At 37.4% G+C, this 16,227-nt stretch overlaps 1 protein-coding gene across 1 annotated transcript in view; it reads right to left on the bottom strand.

The window, feature by feature from the left end:
- The window catches only part of LOC125130422 (ovostatin homolog 2-like), a 50,783-nt gene that overhangs the window by 30,454 nt on the left and 4,102 nt on the right, over window positions 1-16,227 (bottom strand). The window contains 7 exon segments of the mRNA XM_047785764.1: window positions 1,198-1,436; window positions 2,222-2,380; window positions 2,707-2,816; window positions 4,781-4,892; window positions 8,559-8,670; window positions 12,802-12,886; window positions 13,385-13,553. Coding sequence (XP_047641720.1) covers window positions 1,198-1,436; window positions 2,222-2,380; window positions 2,707-2,816; window positions 4,781-4,892; window positions 8,559-8,670; window positions 12,802-12,886; window positions 13,385-13,553 — 986 coding nt within the window.

Below are 16,227 nucleotides of genomic sequence, written 5' to 3'. Positions count from 1 at the left end.
GACATAAATTTTCTATAATGTACTTGATAACCTGGCAATAACTGAAACAGGTTGAAATCTCTTTCATCAAAGTATTCTCACTATTGCCTTCCATCCACAAATTGGAATGTTAAGGGCCTTTCCTAACCGCTTGACTCTTTAAAAGAAAAAAAGTGAAGGGAGAATATATATGAATGTATCATATACACCTTTGTTTTGGATTTCCTTTTGTCCATTGAGGAAGATAGATCCTCTTGCCATTATCTGTGTGGAAAAAACGCAATATGTGATATCATGTCAGATAATACATCATAAATTATTAAATAATGAATGATCTAATGATCATTATATTCATAAGGTAAGGTCGCTTCCACCAACAACTATTATAAATGGACTCTGCACAACTTGGAAAAGAACAGAGAACGTGACTGCAATGGATGGAGAGTCTATTATGTGCTAGAAACTTGGTGAAGGATAATGCAAATCACTGTCTAAGGGGTGCATAAAGCTCTGAAATCATTTAGACCATCTGGCTTCCAATAAACCGAGTCATTTCACTTCTTTGCTCTGTTCCCTTATTTGGAGAAAGGAGATATTCGTAGGGCTGATTAATGAACACATACAAAAAACCCTTGTAACACTGCTTGACATAAAATACTTACCCTCTGAGGTAAGTCTTATTATTTCCAATCACAAATATACAGCTGAAGAAACTAAAGCTTAGAGAGTTTAAACAATCTGCCCAAGAGCAACTGGTTTGCATGATAAAACAGGAGAGGGGGGAGGATTCCAATCGGAAGTCTTAGTATCCAACTTTGTAGCTTTTCTTCTTTCCATAGCCTTGTAGAGACAAAAAGGGATGAATATGGGGACAGAACCAAAACGGCTGATTCTTTTTATTGCTCATCAGCTCAGCCTTGTACCTTACTCCCTAGTAGCTGCCTAACAGTTTATCTTCCTGATAGATCATGTATACTTGGTATGAGTTAGAGTGGAAAGCTTAAAAGAACAGACTCTGAATAATAAGATTTTCAACCTTAGGCAAACTGAAGTTGCCTTGGAACTTCTGATGTGTGCCTTTATTTGTTTCTGAGTTCGTTCTTAATGGACCCAGTAGTATTGACCAGCAAAGTGAGAAGGCTGGTTCACTCTGGTTGTCAAGGATGGATGTACAGGTTCTGGGCTAAGCAGACAATTAGACAAGATCCAGGAATCCACCCACTGAGACTTACCAAATAGAAGAAGTTAATTGGCTCATCTCTGTAAGCGTCCCTGTTTAGGGAGTAATGCACAGTAACAATCTTTTGTTGATCGCAGCGAAGCTGCTTGGGTTCAGGTTCAATCATTAGGAAGCTGTTGGTTCGGGAGTAAAAGCGTTGGACTGAGAGATGACCATCCATGTACTCTGGCATTAACCAGCTGGGAAGGTAGCAGCTCTTGGGCCGGATATACGTGGCCTGAGAAGATAAGAGGCAGCAGAGGATTTCAGCACTCCAAAGACCTTCCAGGCACAGTCACTGCAGAAAGCAAGGCGTCTTATCTCTTCAAAGCAGGGAGGCATCTTAGCTTGTGGCTGACCTCTCAATTGGAAGTAAAAACAGTAACAGCACTCTCCTCTTTTTGCGTATAAAAAGAGGACCTTAATTTATGTATATTTCATTAGGCCTCCAACAAAGTGTTTATTTTTACTTTGTAATGGAAGTCAGGGAATGGCTTTAAGCCCTATGTCTTTCAGCTACATTTGAACACTTAGATTGTTTGCAAAATTCTGTTTAAGCAGAAAAAGACAAAGCACAGAATCTCTCTCATCTCTGTGTGAAACGATCAAAGGAAAAAAGCCAAATCACCTTCACGAGCTATTTCTAGTTTCTCAGAGGAAAATATTGATTGTTAGAGAATTTATGAAAATTATAATAGGCTGTTATCTTCAATAAGTATTCCCATGTATTATTTAATGAACAAGTAAACATAAAATACACTACAAGTTAAAGCTTTGTTAAAAGGTATTCCCAATACATTATTATTATTATTATTTTTTCCTTTTTCAACCATACTCATGGTATATGGAAGTTCCCGGGCCAGGGATCGAATCTCAGTGATACCACAGCTGCAGCAACACTGGATCCTTAACCCACTGTGTCACAGCAGGAATGCCCACAAGTTATCTTTTAAGAGATTCCTAATAGTCAGAATTGCTAACATTGAAATCCCCTGCCAGATCTCATTTATGCTGATGCCTTACTTTTAGGCTGAACGCTGGATCGAATATATCTGAAGTGTCGATGGAAAACTGAGCTTCCCCATTCTCATCCGTGGTGTAATTTCCTACAAATTTGTTATTGAGCTCCAACTGCAATAACTTGTTTACCATCGGTGCATTATCAGGACCGGACAGTTTAAGCTGCACACAAACCAAAAGAGACATTCATTTTTAAAATTCTAAATGTCTCATTTCTACAAAGAAGGAGTTTTCTATTCACAAATGTTTATTTTGAATTTTCTTAAATTCCAATAGACAGAAGGATATTTTATTAAGTAAACACAGTATGGAAACAGCTATAATTTTATCTATTGCTTTCTTCCTGTGAAGGACTTTTCCCAATATATCAGATGCAGTCATGCTATGTAGGTGTTTGGAAGTAGGAAAAAGGGTCCAGAAATTTTCAAAGGACAATCTATGATCTAATAAAATGAAATGAGAGCATATATTTTTAAAGTCAAACCCACAGTTCCCAAGTAAGGAATTCCTCTTCTATAGAAAGTGTCCGTATTCTCAAATGTCACAATCCCAAGCAGTTGAGTGATAAAAATAGAAGATTTTTCACTGATCTGCACACCTGTTAGAAATGAAAGACAGTGTTTGAGTAGATAAATCATTTGATCAAGAATTTCAACAGAACAAATAGCTTAGATTGTGTTTGTATGTGTGCAAACACATGTAGACAGAATGACATTCTTATTCTGTGTTGCAAGGGAGGTATGGATGCTGGGAGCAGGCTTCAGAGTACTCTCTGGTTATAGAATTCATCAAACTGAATAATGTAATTAACATGAAAATATTTTAGTCAGAACCAGGAGAAAACACATTATCCTTTGTTCTACCATTCTACTCAATGCTGGCTTGGAACACTTGTTTATGGCAGACAATGTCATAGACAGAGAATGTCTTTAGCCTACAAGATAACTGTTTCCAGATTTTTACCAGATTCAAAAATATCTAATAGCAAAGTAAATAGAAATGCATCGTGATATGGACAAAGCGTGTGACAAGTAGAGGCAAACATATCTAAGTAGGACTATAAATGTGTCAAACTTATCCATTATGAATGCCATCACAATATTGATCAAGCATATTTATATAAAGCACTTTATAAATAATACCATCCCAATCCTTTTTTTTGGCTGCACCTGCAGCATGTGGAAATTCCTGGGCTAGAGATTGAACCTGCGCCACAGCAGCCACCAGAGCCATTGCAGTGGCAATGCCAGGTCCTTAACTCACTGTACCACAAGGGAACTCCCTAACGATCTTTAAGTAACAAGAAATAATTAGTAATTGAGTCTCGTTTTTGCCAATCCAAATTTTATCTCACTTTCCTCTGCTTTGTCATTCTTTTAAAAAATATTTAATGAGTCCTCGCCATGTGCAATCTTGCAAATTTTTCACAAATAATTTTTACACTTGCAGATGTACCCAATTATAGTGAATCAGAAGTTGGCAAACTTTGGTAAAGGATCTGACAGTTATAACTCAAGCCTAAGACTGATGTATCGCTGTCCCAGCTACTCAACTTTGTTGTCGTAGTTCTTAAGCAAGGTGATCAAAATGGTCATCTTCCAATAAAACTTCATTTACATAAATAGGCAAGGACCTGGATTTGACCTTCCAGATGTAGACTGTGAGCTCCGGCATTAAAATACAGATTAGGGGGTTCCATCTGCGACTAGCACCTGTGAGGATGCAGGTTCGATACCTGGCCTCGCTCAGTGGGTTGGGGATCTGGCATTGCCGTGAGCTATAGTGTAGGTCGCAGATGCAGCTCAGACCCCAAGTTGCTGTGGCTGTGGCCGTGGCCAGTGGCTACAGCTCCAATTTGACCCAGGCTGGGAACTTCCATATGCCACTAGTGTGGTCCTAAAAAGCAAAACAAACAAATGAACAACAACAAAGATTAGACCTTGGCAAGTGATTATCAAATGACTGACACAAAATTAGAAAGAGATACTTTCCTTGTTCTTTAGCTGGCTCTACTACCTTCGAGGGGAGCTCATTTGTCTGATTGATGCAGGCACACAGCAGACATAAACATGGAGCATTTAGATAATAATTTTAAGTATTATTAGGGAAATCTTGTTCAAAAGCAGCCCTCTAGGCTAGCAGCTACAGCTCCACTTCGACCCCTAGCCTGGGACCCTCCATATACCACAGGTGCAGCACCTTTAAAAAAAAAAAAGCAGCTGTCAAGTTGACCTATGGACAAGGTATTCCACTTTGCTATATTGAATGATTATTTTTTTTCACGACATTTTAATCTTGGTATCCAATGAGTACAAAATTTTTATCTCATGATTTTTTTCCTTTTTGTTTTGTTAGAGTATAATTGATTTCCAGGGTTGTATCAATTTCTGCTGTTCAGCGTAGTGACCCAGTTTTATATAATACTTTTTCTCATACTATCTTCCATCATGTTCTACCCCAAGGGATTAGGTGTATTGATCTGTATTTAGTGAGTACTGCTAACTGGATAACTTCTCCCAGGAAGCTGCATATCCCCCAGGATGCCCATAAAACAAGCATTACCTGTCCCAGTTTCTGCAACTGTTACGGTGATATGAAATGACATGAAAAGTCCAGAACGGTAGAGTTGGAAGACTTTTGTATTTACTGTTTGAGAAACACAACCATTTCTCAACTGAAAAATAGAATAATGAAAAAGTTAGGGATTTAAAAGTCTTATTAAAGTATGTAATATTTTTTTTTTTTGGTCTTTTTGCCTTTTCTAGGGCGCACCTGCGGCATATGGAGGTTCCCAGGCTAGGGTCCAATCGGAGCTGTAGCTGCCGGCCTAAACCACAGCCACAGCAATGCCGGATCCGAGCCCGTCTGCAACCTACACCACAGTTCATGGCAACTGGATCCTTAACCCAATGAGCAAGGCCAGGGATCGGACCCGCAACCTCATGGTTCCTGGTTGGATTCATTAACCACTGAGCCACGACGGGAACTCCTAAAATATGTAATTTCAGCACAGATACATGACTCCTTCCACTGCCCCACGGTTCCATTTCACAAACTTGTTGAAATGCCAAAAAATGAAAACAAGGAGAAGGAAGTAGGTGGTGTTTGCATCAGCAATTAAAACAAAGGAGGTAATGTCTGCTTTACAGATTTCAGGGATATAGTTCCTGGAATGGGAACAAAGAATGAAGATGGAACTGAATGATATTTTAAGATTAAGCAATTATAAAATTCTTCTGTGGTATAATAGGTTAAGGATCCGGCCTTGTCACTGCAGCAAGGCTTGGGTTATCTCTGTCGCTTGGGTTTGCTCCCCGGCCTGGGAATTTCCACCTGCTGTGGGCACAGACAACAAAAGAAAAAGAAATCAAAATCAGCTTGAGAGGTATTAGGAATGGATGAAACAGAAGCACTCTTCAAATGTGTAACACCAAAACATTTTTAAGGTAAATTGTTCATTTAAAATTAGGAGAAAAAGATGAGTAATCTTTCAGTAGAGACATCAGTAGAAAAATATAGATTTAGTTCTCTTTTAAAATGAAGGGTTTATTAATTTCAAAATTAAAATGTTAGAAGGAGGAGTTCCCTGGTGGCTCAGTGGGTTAAATATCCAGCATTGTCACCTCTGTGGCTCTGGTTATAGCTGTGGTGTGGGTTTGATCCCTCGCCTGGGAAATTCTGCATGCCATGAGTGCAGTCAAAAAAAAAAAAAAAAAAATGTTAGAAGGAGATTTCAGTTCATTGATACTTAGAACTACTTTATGAACTAGACACTATTATCATCTTCATAATATGGATGAATGAACCGTGGTACAGGTGGGTTATACAACCTGCCCAAAATCACACAGTCAGAAGGTGGTGGAACTAATCAGACATTCTGATTTGAGAATGTAGGCTCCTCTGAACTATCAGCTGTTCTATCAACAACAACAAAAAAGGGCAATTTTACTTTGTCTAGTTATGATACAATCAAATTAAAAAGAAATAATAAAAGGTAATCGGAAGAAACTTAATTGCTTTGGAATTATAAGAAAAGTATTTTTCAGTAATCCCTGAGTCAGAGGGAAAATGCAAAGTAAATCAATAGGAATCTAGATGTTATTAGTGTCAAGGGAAAAATACTTGGCATCAAAATGTGTGCTGTTAAGCTGTGGTTAAATGAAAATATAAAACACTGTGTTTTAACAGAAAGAAGCAACTAGCTTTTTTTTTTTTAAAACCAACAAAATCAACTAAAATTTTAGAGAAAAGAATACAGAGGAAACTACAATAAATTACTTAGAAACAACAACAACAAAAAATATTAGGGAAAAAGTGAAAGCAAAAGTCCAAGACCAGTAAAACAGATGAACATTTTATGAACATAATTTAGAATAAAGAGGGAGGGCAAAATTGTATAAGATTAGGTACTAACAACTGAGTGTCCAGAAAAAGAAAATTTCTTATTTTAGAACATAATAAAAAACTACGTTTTGTTGATTAGAGAAATTTTTAAAATCTTAAAAGCACACTTTAGCTACCTGTACAACACAGAGGCAAGTGAGACCTTTTTCTAAGACTGAGAACCCAGAAACATTAGGAACTCTGGAATTTCAAAAACACTGTAAGGTCAATATTGAAATAACAGACTTGGAAAAAAAAAAAAGACTAGAGGGTAATATCTATAATTAAGCAGAGGGTCAGTTTCACAGAAACAAGAAAACAGGGATAATTAAGAGTTCTCAAAAGAACAAATCCAAACTGATAATGAAAATATAAAAATATGCTCAAAACTCACCAGTAATTCAAATTAAAACAAACTAAATATTTGCCTATCAAAATGGCAAAAAAAATTTAAGTTCATATATTGCTGGCAGTAATTTAGGAAATTTTTTTAATTAAAGTTTTAAATGATTCTATTATTTATTATCTATCTATCTATCTATCTATCTATCTATCTATCTATCTATCTATCATCCATCTACTCTGACTCAGGTAACTTGTTCCAAGGAATCTATTTCAAATAAATACAATCTCACATGTATAGTTTGAGCGTGGAGTTCCCATTGTGGCGCAATGGAAACAAATCCTGCTAGTATCCATGAGGATTCAGGTTTGATTCCTGACCTCGCTTAGTGGGTTAAGGATCTGGCGTTGCCACGAGCAGTGGTGTAGGTTGTAGACATGGCTTGGATAGAGCATTGCTGTGGCTGTGGTATAGGCTGGCAGCTGTAGCCCTGATTCAACCTCTACGCTGGAAACCTCCACATGCTGTGGGTGTGGCCTTAAAAAGCAAATAAATAAATAAATAAAGATAGTTTTAGCAGATTATTTATTGTTGCATTTTTCCCACTGGGGAAAAAATAAAACAGCTGAATGCACACCCATCATTTGGGTAAAATGGAGTAACTTACATTACAACCACACAGCAGAATAATGTGCTGCTGATCTGAAAGGATTCCATTCAACCTTTCTCAGCCTGCAATTCCTACCTCAAAAATAAATTTCTAGCCATCTTAACCAAGTATTGATATTTAAAGGATGGTCACTAAAGTTGGAGAGTTTAGGAAAATCAGAATTGAAATATAAACAGGTTGGTGTATACAGATTTCACTTTTGAAGCTCAAAGGTGATTCTCCAAGAGATGAGTGGGATTGTTAAAGTGACGATGTTACAGACTGAAAAAGCAAATGGTGGCTTCAAAAGTGAACACCACATCTAAAGGAAGAGAAATACATACTCTGAATTGCAGATGTTTGCAAATGAACTTTCTTCGGTAGGGGCAATCCTAGGTTGCGTGGTGAAGGCCATCAAGGATTCATTTATGTAAAGGATGATTAATGATTCCCCCAAAAAAGGTCAGAGAGGTCAGGAGTTCCTGTCGTGGCTTAGCGGTTAATGAACCCAACTAGCATCCATGAGGACATGGGTTTGATCCCTGGCCTCATTCACTGGCTTAGGGTCTTGGATAGCCGTGAGCTGTGGGGTAGGCCAGCAGCTGCAGCTCCGATTTGACCCTTAGCCTGGGCACCTCCATATTCCATGGGTGAGGCCCTAAAAAAAAAAGACCAAAAAAAAAAGAAAGAAAGAAAAATCAGATAGGTTGTCTCACATTATGTAAAAATGGAAAGCCAGTAAATCTTCCAAATTCAAAAACTTCTGTGTAGGTGAACAGAGATTTCCTTGACCTAGAGAATGAGTCACACATTTCTCTTCATTCTTCATCTCATCAAACTGCAACCTCTGTTATCCACAAAATGAAAATAATGTTGTTCAGTCCCTTTTATAAATGGAATCAAAAGGAAGAAGAAGAATGAAAATGAACAAGAATTTTTTTTGGAGTGAAGGTCATGATCTGTACCTGTGCAACAAATTGTTCACATATTTCATTGTTCTCACAACTCCCAGAGGAAAAAAGTTCTCTGCACACCCGGATTTGGGCTCTTCCTTGTACAGGTTGTCCAAAGGTGTACCTAGTCGGAGAAAGTGGACTGGTAATAACAGATGAACAACACCATGGTAATATTTTATAGTCACGTCTTCAGAGATGATATATGAAATCTCTAAACGACTATCCCAACACCAAATTCAATTAGGAATCCTCATCTATTGGGGCTATCTTCCCCAGGGAATTTAGGCAAAAGTAGGCATTTGATCTGTTAGAAGGATTAAGCTGCTTTTAAAAAAATCAAGTTCAAGGTAATGTGGAATCTAAAATCTCAGCGAATAGGTTTTAATGAATAAATTGAGTTTTTAGGAGTTCCCTTGTGGCTCAGTGGGTTAAGGATCCAGTGTTGTCACTGCCGTGGCTCTGGTTAATGTAGTGATGCGGGCTCTATCCCTGGCCCAAGAACTTCTACACACTGTGGGCAGAGCCAAAAATAAATAAATAAATAGTTTTAAAAATTATATTTTAATCTGATAAAAATATTAAAATTGTTTGCAGCACGTGTTTTATATGCCGGTAAATAACACTAGAATTACTCAGGATCTTGAAGTAGAAATCAATATTTTAAATAAAAGTTCTCATTGCATATCAAAGGATTGGCATGTACTGGACATGCTTTAATTAAAAGTATAATGTCTTTTGGGATGGAGTTAAATAAATATCTCACTTTTTCCTTAAAACACAAAAAACTACAACACGAGTTTTTTAAAGGTTCAAAGGCAAATACAGTTGTAGTCTGAGTTTTTTGGTTATTTGAGGCTTCTTTCTACTAGGATTTAGAAAAACATAACAAATGTGAAATTAGTATATAGTAAAACTGAGTATCATTAAATTCATTGATTTTAACACTTTTTTCTAATTGTTGGACACTGGTGTTCACACCCATCACCTTATTTATTTTTCCCAACGACTGCAGGAGGTAGGTATGTTATCTCATTTTGCAGATTAGTAAATTGAGATCAAGAAATTTCTTCAAAAAAAAAAAAAAAAGAAATTTCTTCATACTGTAACTGATGGGATTAAAATTCAAACTTAGATCATTCTCACTCCACAACCTTTCCATTCCACTAATTTGTTTATCTCTATATTCAAAAATTCTTAATGTTCCTGAAATTTTAACTCATCCCAAAATAGCTACAATTATCTGTCAGCTCTAAATATCAATTACATGTAAAATAGAGGCAAAACTACCATCAGGCCTCAAATACTATATCTGAACTTATTTATTTCTTCTTCTTGTCTTTTATTTATAAAACTCATCATCATTTGATCCACAGGTGGACAAACATCCATGAAATATATAGCTTAAGCTTTTCAGGCAGGACAGAATAAATATTCTACTTTTGTAATTTGAAAAGCTTTTGGTGGGTACTAATGCAGTTCATTAAAATTTACCTTTGCCTGTGGGGAAATGTCTTCCTTCTGAAAAGCTTAATTTAACTCTGAAGTGGTTGGTTAAAATAATCTAATCTGTTGTTGTTTTCTCTAGTTGTTTCAAGCTCTGTCCCAGGGAGTACTTAAGGAACAGTGACACAGTCTTTTATTTTATTTTATTTTTTGTCTTTTTGCCTTTTCTTGGACCGCTGCCACGGCATATGGAGGTTCCCAGGCTAGGGGTCCAATCGGAGCTGTAGCCACCAGCCTACACCACAGCCACAGCCATAGCAATGCGGGATCCCAGCTGCGTTTGCAACCTACACCTCAGCTCATGGCAATGCTGGATCCTTAACCCACTGAGCAAGGCCAGGGACCGAACCAGCAACCTCATGGTTCCTAGTTGGATTCGTTAACCACTGCGCCACGACGGGAACTCCTTGACACAGTCTTTTATACAATCTAAGGCAGGCACATCATTCACTGATGTTAATCTCTGGACACACAGATGGCTTTCCTCATGTTCTCAGAATTGGCCCAGAAATAACTTTGGAGCCAGCACAGCTCCCCTCTCAACTGCCTGGTTCTGTTGCAAATATTATTATTGCTGATGCTGCCATATTATTTCATGGCAGAACTGCGTGGAATATAACAGTAAGGAGGTTTCAATGCATCCCAATTCCATATCAACACGTAGCTGAGAAGTTTTTTAGAAAGGTGGTACTTGGATCAGTGGTGTAGGTCACAGACGTGGCTTGGATTCCGTGTTGCTGTGGCTCTGGCGTAGGCCAGTGGCTACAGCTCTGATTTGACCCCTAGCCTGGGAACCTCCATATGCCGTAGGTGCGGCCCTAGAAAAGGCAAAAAAAAAAAAGGTGGTACTTGATAGATATTTTAACTCAGTTGATAAATGTGTGTTGTTTCTTAGCATCTTATTCAGGACATAAATTATAGATGTTAATCTCATTGACAGTTCTGACTTTCTGTAGGATTTTTCCAGTGAAGCCAGTTTAGAAGCCTAGATTTCTTCATGCATGTATTGATGATCTTATTATATTTTTTTGGGCTGCTCCCAAAGCATGCAGAAGTACCTGGGCCAGGGATCAAACCCCGCCACAGCAGTGCCCTGAGCTGTAGTGATAACAATGCTGGGTCCTTAACCCACTGAGCCACCAGAAAACTCCTGATTATCCCATTATTTCTAACATAGATAATCTACAGTCTCTCATATATTCCATTTATGAAATTTTGGCACAGAGTCAGCTTCTCTTCACTGAAAAGCAGAAAAACATTATAATTATTTTCATAGAGTTCAAAGAACATTTTAAATATTATTATTTTTTTGAAAAAAAGACTAGAAAATGGTTTCTAAGATTCTCCAGGGCACCCTTAGCCCTGCCCCCTCATTGTACAAGGCAGCCAGTGCATCTTTAAGATATGGCTGAAAACATTCAAAAGCAAGTAATTTTCATGTCACCAATTAAATAAACCATGTTTAATGAATAAGGCAAATATTAATATTTTAGTCATTTTTATAAAGTATAGCAGAGGTCTTGTATAGGGCAGTAGTATTGAAGACAAATAGTTGGGTCTAAATTCTAGTTTTGCCTTCAAAAACTCCATTAATGTTGATAAATTATTTCAAGTCTCTGTGTTTTATTATTGCTCTTTGTAAAATAGAGGTGATAATAGCTCCTCTCTCATAGTGATGTGGTAAGAACATAATAGGTGTAATGCTTAGCATGGAAATTGGCACTCAATAAATTTTTAACTATAATTAGAAATTTGAGGAGCTTCCACTGTGGTGCAGCGGAAACGAATCCAACTAGGAACCAGGAGGTTGCAGGTTTGATCCCTGGCCTTGCTCAGTGGGTTAAGGATCCGGCATTGCCATGAGCTGTGGTGTAGGTTGCAGAAGTGGCTCAGATCCCGGGTTCCTGTGGCTGTGGTGTAGGCCGGTGGCAACAGCTCCGATTAGACCCCTAGCCTGGGAACCTCCATATGCCTTGGGTGCGGCCCTAAATAGACAAAAAGACAAAAAAAAAATTTGAGAAAAGGCACCACCACTTTAAAAAGCTAAGCAGCATTAGAGATAACTTCCCCAAAAGAAAATCAAAATTTCTCAAACCTCATAGGACTTTTTTTTACATAAGAGGATTCAAATTAGTTTAAATTAAATTGATGAAATGCCTGTTTTTCCACTATGACATTTTCAAAATTTCTCTTTTGTAAAGAACTCAAATATTTTTGATTTACAATGCTGTGCCAATTTCTGCTGTACACTGGCACAGCATATTTTAGTGATCGATATGACAATCAAAAGACTAAAAGAATGTCACGCACTTTGTCATAGTAAATCCCATTCTGGGAATTTTTCTTAAGTAAATAATTTTTAACACAAAAGCTACTCTGTGCATTTAAAGACATTACTATAACATTCTTTGTCATTAGGAAAACAAAATGAAAGAGGGAGATGTATTTATGTAGCAAGGAACTGAACTTCACAGAAAGATTAGTATAATATGCAGATATGTCTTCTTAATTATAAGGGTAGAAGACTGTGATTGCAATTGTGGGACATATTCATAAAAGACCAAAAGAAAATAAATTGCAATGTTGATGGAAGTTTATGGAATTAATTATAAGTAATTCTCATGTTTTTCTTTATATTTTTCAAATATTCTACGATAAGAATCCCTTCTTTAATAATTTTAATGTAAGTTACATGGTTAATCTTATTTTTCATTCTCTCTGGAGTCAGATCGCCTGAATAAATACTTACTTCGCACATGCACTGACTTGGAATTCATCATCTGAAATAGTTATTGTTTGTGGTGCACTGACTTTAACTTCAAACTTGGGCAACACTAGAAACAAAAACAAATATACTTCAACTTCCAAATCACTGTTGAGCAAAAATTTTGCAGTCATGTGATTGCGTTTCCATGCATAACATTTTCCCATGCGTGCCTCTGTAGCGATCACATTTCTAAAGGTCCTAAATTCTGTATGGCACCAAAGGGTGATGATGTCCCATTAATGATTACTTGTTCCCCCTTTCCTTTCTCTTCCCTATTCTCGGAACATCACGTTTTATTTACTGTGATCCTTTTAGATCCTTTCCAGAAAATTATCTGGATTTCTCCTCCTGAGAAAAGGAAGGGTTCTAAAGAAGAATCTGGGCAAGGAATGAAGAACGAGAAAGGAGAGATGACAAAACATAGAAAGGCAAGAAAGAGAGATGGCAGAAAACCAAATGAAGCTTCATGTACTCTTGTCTAATTCTAACACGAAAGTTGTTTTGTTGAATGGTCCTTTTAACCCTCCATTTATAGAGGACAACAGCCATAGTAGGAATTGGTTACCATATTTATTAACAGTGAATTGGTGCATCAACATCTTTCCCGATTCCCTTTTCACAACAATAGAGTAATCTCCAACCATTGGTTCTGAGATCAATTGGAACGAGAGTTCGGTAATATTTTGAGAAGAAGTCACATTTTGCCATTGAAAAATCCTATTGTTTTGAGGGTCCTGGGAAATAAAGAAGAAAGAAAAGCAGGAGTCCTATGAAAGTATTATCTTTTCCTTCCCTATTTGAGGTATTTTAGGTCATCGATTCAAGTAACAAAGCTCTGTCATTTTATGGCATTAATGTCTCAAATTGTAGAAACAGCATAATTTCCTCAGGTATTCAAATTCATCCTTACAGTATATCTTTCTTAAGTCCAAAAGTATATAAAAAAAAATCTGTAACTAATGATTCTGATTTAAAAAAGTTTATTGGCATAGAGCTGACATATAATGTGCTAGTTTCAGGTATACAGCCAAGTGATTCAGTTGTACATGTATGTGTGTATGTGTGTGTGTATCCATCTTTTTCAGATTCTTACAGAGTATTGATAGAGTTCTCTGTGCTATACAGTAGGTCCTTGTTAGTTATCTATTTTACATATAGTAGTGTGTATCTGTTAATCGCAAATTTCTAATTTATCCTTCCCTCCACATTTCCCCTTTGGTAACCCATAAGTTTGAATTTGAGATATGTGAGTCTGTTTCTGTTTTGTAAATATGTTCATTTGTATCATTTTTATTGGATTCCACCTATAAGTGATATCATGTAATTTTTGTCTTTCTCTGACTGACTGACTGACTTAGTAGGATAATCTCTAAATCCTTAAAGACTTTATTTTATTTTATTTTTTGTCTTTTTGCCTTTTCTTGGGCCACGACCGCGGCATGTGGAGGTTCCCAGGCTAGGGGTTGAATCAGAGCTATAGCCACCTACGCCAGAGCCACAGCAATGCGGGATTGGAGCCGCGTCTGCAACCTACGCCAGAGCTCATGGCAACGCCAGATCCTTAACCCACTGAGCAAGGCCAGGGATTGAAGCCACAATCTCATGGTTCCTAGTCAGATTCATTAACCACTGCACCATGGCGGGAACTCCTAAAGACTTTATTTTTTGTGGCCATGCCTGCAGCATGCAGAAATTCCCTGGCCAGAGATCAAACACACACTACAGCAGTGACCTGAGCCACTGCAGTGATGCTGGATCCTTAACCCACTCAGCCACCAGGGAACTTGCTTAAGGAATTTAAAACCTAATGTGCATGCTCTGGGGTAGTGCTTTTCAAAGCAGGTGGATACACACTGACAGGTGCACAGGAGATACTTATCCCACCAAATACTTGTAAAGGTTTGTATTTGGTGTGTAAGTTGGTCATGCATTACATACTGCATGCAAGAGCAGTTAAATGGAAATTCTACAATAAGAAAGCATCGGTAACGCCACCCTCTCTCCTTTATTTGCTTGTGGCATATTGCAACTTATGTGAGCCTGGTTCAATAAGTGTACTAATATCATCAAACTGTGATAAAGAAATCCTGATAAAAAGATTTCTACAAAGAAGCAAAAACATTGCTTTTTTTTTTTTTTGGCTTATCTCTACAATAAATTCTAGAGAGCTAAATTAACTTTTTACTCTTTCTTTCACTAAGGATTGTTCATGTGATGGGGGTGGTCAATTACAGGTAAATAGAAGTCACTGGGTAGAAAACTCTTTCAGAAGGAATCAGACTCAGAGGCCATTGAAAGTGAAGCAACACATTGAGGATGTCAGAGGGGTTAAATAGAAGAATCCTGGGTAATCCTGTTCCAGTCCTAACCCTGAAGTGATTACCTTCAGATATAGCAGTTTGTAAAAACAATAAACTATCTTTTCATTTAAATCAATTTCAGTTAGTTAAGCTTTCTGTTGCTTTCAATAGAACACAGCACCAGCTGAATTAAAATACTGAAATGTGACTGTATTTATGGATTACTAATAATGCAGAAAATATGAAAATGGCTAACTTTATATTTATTTATCCTGCTAGAAGTGTGAACTATTTTTTACTCATATAGCAAAGTCGAAACCAGTCAAATTACAAAGACTATCTGAAGTATACCTTTAAATACATAATCATGAATGATGAACTCAATCTCAGCATTAACCTTCAGAATTAGTTAACAGGAATGGTACTCATACTAAAATACACATATTGGAGTTGGTCGATACAATCTATTTATTGAAAAGCATGAGATTTCAAATCTGTTTGAAAGCCACACGTGACTACACTAGAGATTTGAATTAGTAGAAGGAGTCACGAACTATTTTCTGAAAGGAAAGTCCATTTTATAATAAGGTCACTTCTGGCATACTTTAAAATTTTTAGGTGTTTATGATTTCTATTTTCTTCAAAAAGATGTAGCTAAGTTAAAATTGAGAAGGGCCAGCAGCCAAAATCACTCAATTGTGAACATGTCTTCCTTAGAAAGACCCCACTCTATTTTCCACAAAAATGCAAGTTAGTGCATTTTCCCCACAGCTGACACTTTATTTTAGATAGTCGTCTGATACCTTACACTGTATATGTGTGTAAGGATTTCTCTTCCCCCTTATTTCAGTTATCTTAATTTCTAACTATTCTTTTTTTTTTTTTTTGTCTTTTGTTGTTGTTATTGCTGTTGTTGTTGCTATTTCTTGGGCCGCTCCTGCGGCACATGGAGGTTCCCAGGCTAGGGGTCCAATCGGAGCTGTAGCCACCGGCCTACGCCAGAGCCACAGCAACGCGGGATCCGAGCCGCGTCTGCAACATACACCACAGCTCATGGCAACGCCGGATCGTTAACCCGCTGAGCAAGGGCAGGGACCGAACCCGCAAC

The sequence above is a fragment of the Phacochoerus africanus genome, chromosome 7 (assembly GCF_016906955.1).
Source record: "Phacochoerus africanus isolate WHEZ1 chromosome 7, ROS_Pafr_v1, whole genome shotgun sequence".
In the NCBI taxonomy this organism is placed as follows: domain Eukaryota; kingdom Metazoa; phylum Chordata; class Mammalia; order Artiodactyla; family Suidae; genus Phacochoerus; species Phacochoerus africanus.
Note: the sequence above shows the minus strand (reverse complement) of the source record. Positions and strands in the feature narration are given on the sequence as shown.